General features: G+C 39.7%; 1 protein-coding gene across 1 annotated transcript; it reads right to left on the bottom strand.

Annotated features, from left to right (window-relative positions):
* Positions 1-973: 973 nt before the first annotated feature.
* adra1ab (adrenoceptor alpha 1Ab) lies at positions 974-7409 on the bottom strand. Its single transcript, XM_063480298.1, has 2 exons — positions 6512-7409; positions 974-1425 (listed from the first exon to the last, which is right to left on the bottom strand). Exons 1-2 carry the CDS (start codon positions 7407-7409, stop codon positions 974-976), a joined length of 1350 nt encoding a protein of 449 aa, XP_063336368.1.
* Between the last annotated feature and the right edge of the window lie 211 nt (positions 7410-7620).

Raw genomic sequence — 7620 nt, 5'->3', positions numbered from 1 at the left:
TCTTTTTAATGAGGTAATAATGCACATCAAGTTTTTGTCAGCTCATTTTAGAGTCCTTCTGCACAAAAAACCTTATGGATGCATCTTACAGATGAGAAGAACCATTGCAGTTTTGAATGCACGTGCATCAGTTTTAAATAACCAGAATAAAGCACAAGTAGTACACCAGCAGGAAGCCAGTATTCACACAAGCAATGCTGTAAAACACTGAAAGCTGATTTTTAACACAATTTCCAAAGAACCCAAACAAACAGCAAAGCAAAACTCTTTCACTTTAAATCTGTAAACTGTGCTGTGCTGTAAAAATGTCTTTCTTTTCTTTTTTTTTACCCAGTACTCACCAAGGAATGCAATTTTTAACTTTTTCTTTTAGGAAATTGTTTCATCTCTTTAAAGCAAAGGTCACACATGCAACACACACCTTCCTCCATCTTCTGCTTTCTCAAAGCTTTCACTGAATACTAATTATTTTCATGACTTTTGAGTATCTCACCCTTAAGGGTTTTTGTGCAATCTGAAGAAATACCACTAATATTTAAAGAAATCATGTCTCCAGAGTTCTTTTACAATAGCGTTTCTATAAGTTTCTGTTATCTCATTTATTCCTTGGCATGCAGGGATGGTTATACTTTCTATCCTAGAAACATGCCAAAAGGGCTTTTAACTTGCATTCTCAAACCAAAAGAGCTTTGCATCTGTCCCAAAATTCACTTGCTGGACGGTCACAGGCTCCAACTTGCTGGCAGCTGAAAAGCTCCTCTCGAAAATTTTGACATTTAATGCCCCGTTCAAGTGAAGCTCAGTAGTGGCTGTTGTGAGAATACAAGTATTACTTACTAGCTCTCCAAATGACGTGTCATGCGACGAGGCACCATCAACAGCTCAAGCCATTATTGGCTAGACCTGCACTCTAATATCTCTGTGAAATATAATTATATGTCAAAGTTTTACATAGATGTAGGAGCGAAAGCTGTCAAACAGCCTCTCCTGTAATGCCGAGGGAAAGGTGTAAGACCTTAGCAGATCTGTTGGAGGCCTTCTCTGGTACTGAAGTTTGACTTGCTGAGAAACACCATGCCTTCAGAAGACTCTTACTCTGGCCTTGTGCACTCTGAGATTGGTCTACACCATCGACAGATGAGGATGAGGTCGACAGCACTCTACAGCAAGTCCATGAAGAAAGGGTGACAGGTTCTTGCACTGGGACTGGATCGGAGGAGTGGATGGTGATGTGTCCTAGGGTTTGAGAAGTAGTCGGCACAGCAGTTCTCAGGCACTGGCCACGCAGCACGCTGTAAAAGGCTTTCTTGAACTCCTGGCTAAAGCACGGGTAGATAATGGGGTTAATGCAGCTGTTGAGGTAACCCAGCCAGAAGGTTATTTTAAAGATGGTTTCAGGAGGCTTACAGGATGGGAAGATGGATCCTAGCAAAGATGCAGAAAGAACCTCAAATCAGAAAATGAATACAAAAGCACACCGATGAGAGCAATAATACCTCAAGGTCCTAGATAAAGGCAGATATCGAAAGCCCATGGATCTGGCAATGTTAAACAATTCTCTAATTTCATGTGGTTTCAATTTATTCATGTTTTTGTATAATTACAATTTTCTGGAAACAGATATTTTTATTTGTCAGCATGACAACATCCCCGCACATTTCCAGCTTTATAAATAAAACATTTCCCAAGTGGATGATCTTGACTCGTCCCTTAATAAAAAAAACAAACAAATAATGAATAATTTAAAATGGCATCTTGGAAGAAAAAGGGCAAGTGTAATAACTGTACTGGCACTAAAAGGGCAGTAAATCTGTGAAATGGTTAGGTTTTTTGACCTATTCTTTTATACTGGCATTTGCCAACATCGGGTGACTGAAAAAATAGCGTACATGAGGGGGGCATACATTACAGTGGTGTGATCCTGCAGAGTAGATTCATTCTTTACCTGCTCTTTTAAGGCTTACATTTATTATATCATTTATTTATCTTATTTTAAGTTGCTTTTTAGTTTCATTTTCATTTGTTGTGTGGTACTATGTTTTTCTCTCAGTTATATTTAGGCCAAGTTCTGGAGCTCAAAAATGAAGCCAATGCCAATTTACCAAAAATAGCAGTGGCCACTTGAGGCTGGCTCCAAGAGCAAATCAGTCCCCACAGAATCCCATTTTAAAAACATCAAACTTCAGAGCACATCACTCTATTATTGGATTTTGTTAATACCTTAATTTAGGGGCGTGGATGTTAGACCTTACCTCGATGTAGCTGAATCATTAAACATTGACCCTAGTTGTACTGCTGGTGCCTTTTGGAGCATTTTTTAAAATGAATTTATCTGACAAATACTACGGTTTGCTGTGTGGTACACCCTGTCCACAAAGTTTTTGCTGGAGTTTTGTTGTGTTAAATTCCAGTTATTAACTTAGCAGTAACTAGGCATCTGTGATTTGTGTGCTTTGGGTCCACAGTTTTTTATAGATGTAGCTTTGAAACCAAGTGTTCTAAAACTCTTTGGCCAGAAACTTCTGGCCAAAGAGTTTAGAGAGTAAATATTTATGCCCAGAACACTGACTTTGAGCATTTCAATTACATGTTAATTTACCATGTAATTTTATTAGAGAAATACATTTTAAATGGTTAAATTTTATGGAATGTGGCCAAATCAATTTCACTTGACATTGACATTACTTTTGGTTGCAATCAGGTATCATCCAGGTTTAGAAACCAAAACTAATCTGTTAAGTTTTGGAAAAGATCTTGGTTTCTCTCACAGTGTTCAATACCGTCATGTAATTTTTCAGCTTTAATTGTAAAAATTCTAATGTACCTGTTACACAGACTGGGCTGGAAAAGGGAAAGCAGCTGTCATAATGTGAACGTGCAAGTTCATATTTGATGTTGCCCCTCTGGTGTTGTATCACTCTGACCTTTGTGTTTGTATGATGTATGTTTGTATTACAAAAAATCCGACTATTGGCCTTAGCAAAGGTGAATGCTCCCCGAGTGCCCTTATAGTTGCTATTGAAGCAGCTGCTGTGAAAGGCTGGTGACCAAGTGGTTTAGAAAAAAAAACAAGCATTTGATCTGAAGGGCTCAGGATAATTCAAAATAAATAAAAAATATACTTGTGGTTTTTCAAACCCTCAGTCTGTGAATCTCAGCGCTTGAATGAACACTGTGCCATGAGCCGTGAAGGACCGTCTCAGTTGAAATGCATAACTATCCTCCTGTGACTGGCTGCCTCAGGTGGGTACAGGGTGACTGAGGATGCCTCCTGGCATTACAGCCCATTAAGCCTCATGCTAGTTATTATCTATAATAGCTTTCATTGGGGAGGGAGTAGTAGTTTGCTTCTTTCCATTTCAACTCACAGCTGAAGCCTTTTCTGCTCCAATATGGTGCTTTATTTGTTCTGTGTGGTTGCTTATAATTGAATTTCTTGATGTTCCTTTAAAGAAACTTGGCCAGTAGAATCGAGGCAGAGTAGAGAAGGAGAAAGAGCTTGCTTGATGTTGTTTTCATAGACCAAAACATCAACCAATATTATGCAAACTATGGGTACTTTTACATTTTTTCACGTTGTATTTAGCAGTGACTCGAACAAAATTCCATCCTGGATATAAATTTTGGGGACCGTGTACAATAAACGTGACACAAACGTAAAGATAAAACATAACATGAAATGAACATAATATATATGAAAATTAAAAGAGCTGTAATAAATGTTTTTGAAAAACATACAGTATAGATATTAATAATCGCTGTATGTTTGATGATGTGCAAAGTTTTGTTAAGATTTGCACACCCTTCAAGGATGAGATAAATATACATATGATGTGATCATTATAATATGATGATTCAGCTGCTTTACTTACTGCATTGGAGTGGGACTGTGATGCACAGATTGCTGTTCCCAAAAGACTGTTGCTATTGTATCTAAAGGTAATATATTGGCAAATGTGAAAGAGCCACCATGAAAATTCCTACTGTCCCCCTGAAAATGACTGTCATAACTTCAGTGGACCTGAATTGACACCTTGCAGGGTTGCCACACTACCACACAGACAAACTCCAAAGAGATTTTAACACCTGCCAAAGTATTTGTAGTAGTTCCCACTGCAGCGTGTCACGGGGATCACATTTTGCCATGATGGCATGCATGCATGCACTTGCACAAGATAAAAACAACATCAGTTGCAGCTGTTAAAGCTGCCCATCACAGTTTTATGGTCTTTTTTTTTGTTTAATCCAATAGTGCAGAGCCCTTTAATGTTGCGTTCCCCTATTATAAGCAGATGGGCAATAGCACTATGCAAAAATCTGTCACAGTTTATTAGCTTTGAGAAACAAATGATTCATTAATAGCTGTTATTTCCCAACAGATACTTTGACTTGTCACTGCAGGAACACACGTGTTCATACTAACATTAATAGCTCTATTTTTGAACACCAGTAAGCCATAATAGCAAGCGCCTGAAAAGAAAACAGGTGAATGGAACTCAGCCATCATTATTTTTATTAATCATTTGTTTTCACCACAGCAACATACCAGAAGGCCTTTTGTGAGAAAAGGCCTACTGACTAAATGTTTCAGCATTAATGTTAAACAACAATGGCATAGAAATGATCATAAAAGTTGGAAAATAAGGGCAGTGAAAATAGTAAATCTTTGATATCATCTCTATCAACATGGGAAAACTAACTACAGTAGTTGACCTTGGCTTGGTATTGTTTTGTCATATTATGATAACTGGGGTACAGTTATTGTGATGTGGTAATCCCAGTATAAAAAGACTTGATTGTTGACTAAACCGAGACATGAACATCTAGTCTTTAGAATAAAAGGCCTTTTGTTTGCATTTGGATTATACCTTGTGTCTGTTATATGGATAGCTATGAAAGTACACACTGCAAAGAAAAAACTGAAAACGATAACACGTATATTATTTGTCCAGATGATGTGTTTCATCCACGTCTCCTACGTCTCTTATCGTAGCTGGGTTCCGCCTTCAATAAGATTAGTATTTGTGTAACCAAATAGATTTTTCGGCATGAATCTCACCATCTGTGACCTGAGAGGTAAATACTGACTGACTGCTATTCTTAAAAACATGCCTGTCCACTCCAACGATCACTTATTTCAGTCAAGCTGTAAGAGTTATTTCAGAAGCAATTAAGATTTCTGGATAGAGCCTCACAACGGTTGGTTTCTGTCCTCTTTTACATCTGTGATAGCATCACTGCTGTCACCATCATTGACGAGGTCTGACAAAATGTAGGAAAAATTTATTACACATAAAGCTGAGGATATCTGACTGAGTGGACATTCACCTTTTATTGAGCTTCTTCACATTATCCTCAGCCCATATCTACGGATGGACACCAGCAGAATAATTCATGCTCGACAGATCTTTTCCATTCAATTGGGCTTCTGTGAAAATGCTAGAATTACAATTATAGTCTTCTAAAAGGAAAAAACAAATCAACATTGGATGAATCATATTAAGTCTCCTGCTTGGAAATGTCAAGTTTTTCATTATCTTTGTAATCAAAATATTCCAAGAAACCTGCCAATCAAACACAAAAGCAATGCACTTACTGTCAGACTAAGGGAACTGAGGTGTAACTCTATTACAAGCAAATGAATTCCAAAAATAATTAATGATAAGCAGACTTTAGATTCTCCAAAAACAAGTTTTACTATATTTTTCTTCTTCTCCACTGCGCTTGACCTTCCACTGGTTTAAACCTGCCTTAAACCAACGTTACAAGTGTGGCATATAGGAGCAGGTTTCATTCTATTGCTACATTTACTAGTCTATTCTAGGGTTAACTATCCTTTGGGTAATAGGTGTATACTGCTAAAGTGTTATTTATTGAAGTCGGAGGGGTTATGAAGCTGCATGCTGCAGTGGCTGTACCCAAATACTAAATGGTGTGCATCCCCATTTAGCATAACCACTGCTGTAATGAAGTTTTCTCAGTCCTTCTTCTCCAGTTTGATCATTTTATCTTTAGTCTGATTTCTTTTTTCTTTGTTGTACTAAACCTTTAGCAGCAAGAAAAAGAACTCAGACTGTTGAACATTTTCAAGGCTCTTTCTTTGTGTTTTCACCACCCAGACATCTGACACAGGTACATCCATACAAAACTGGTTTACAAAGTAAATTTCAACTCATCTGCATTTTAACCTTCAGCGAGGTTAAAAATGCCCTGATAATATTATACTAATATTGGTGTTTTTTTTAATTTTATTTCAAAATACAATTTTTTCTCTTGTGTATAAATGTAATGATAAATACATATTTGCTGCTATCCAATTTTTTGATGCTAGACAGAACATTTTTTAGGAGCTAAAACAGCAGTAAATGTCCTTCAGTATGCAGCAAAAAGATGAATTTCTCTTTGAGAATAGCAGATGCTTAGGTGTGTGCCTTGAACCTAAAAAAGAACACAAGTGTTACAAAGTGAGGCTTTGTCAGCTTCAGTGCAGAGGAGGTAAGAAGGTACCTACCGATGGGCAAGACCAGGAAAAAAGGCAGCCAGCACATAATGAAGCATCCAACGACAATGCCAAGAGTCTTGGCTGCTTTTTCTTCTCTTGAGAACTTCAGCAGCCTTGGCAGGGAAAAGGAGGAGTGTTTATGCATTGCGGTCCCCTCGTCACCCTCCTGCTTCCCTGTCTGAGCAGCATTCCCTTTGTGTATCCTCAGCATCACCCCCTCCATCTCTACCCCTTTTCCCTTCCTCCCTTTCCTCAGGGTTTTGGTCTCTCTCTTCGCCACAGTATATACACGACAGTACATGGCCAGGATGATGACCAGTGGTATATAGAAAGATCCTAAGGCTGAGAACAAGGCGTAGCCAGGCTCCTCTGTAATTCGGCACACTGTCTCGTCCTCTGGATCAGGCTCTTTCCAGCCGAATAGAGGGCCAACAGATATAGCTGCTGAGAGTCCCCAGAGAGAAGCCACCGCGGTCAGGCCTCGCCGTCCGGTAGCTATAGCGGGGTAACGCAGAGGGTAGCTGACAGCCAGGTAGCGGTCAATAGAAATCACGCACAGGCTGAGGATAGAGGCGGTGCAACAGAGGACATCCAGGGCAGCCCACACGCTGCAGAAAGACCGGCCAAACACCCACCTGCCGAGAGCCTCCGAGGTGGCGGAGAAGGGCAGGACAGCAGAGCTGAGCAGCAGGTCTGCTGCTGCCAGGTTGGCAATGAAGTAATGTGTCACAGAGCGCCAGTGGTGGTGGAACAGCACAGACAGGATGACCAAGATGTTTCCGAGGACCCCAAACACTACAAAGACCACCAGCACCATCCCCAGGACGACTGCCTTGGCTACATCCACCTCTGGGTGGGCGGAGGAGCTGCAGTTTGGACAAAGACTTGCTGCAGAATAAACACTCATGTTCTCTGCTGGAAACATTGTAATCTGCTGGTTGCATTAAGATGTGAAGTGTCTTGCAAATTGATGACACTCATGCCACATCTGTTCTTTAATTACTTCAGCTCCAACCCTCTGCCGTCTTCTGCTCCTCCCAGCGCAGAGGATAAAAGCTTTTACAGCTGCATAAACTGCTCTTCCAGTTAATTTGTAGGTGCAGTGGCTCTTGCCAGCA

This window comes from Pelmatolapia mariae, linkage group LG7, assembly GCF_036321145.2.
Source record: "Pelmatolapia mariae isolate MD_Pm_ZW linkage group LG7, Pm_UMD_F_2, whole genome shotgun sequence".
Taxonomy (NCBI): Eukaryota; Metazoa; Chordata; class Actinopteri; order Cichliformes; family Cichlidae; genus Pelmatolapia; species Pelmatolapia mariae.
Note: the sequence above shows the minus strand (reverse complement) of the source record. Positions and strands in the feature narration are given on the sequence as shown.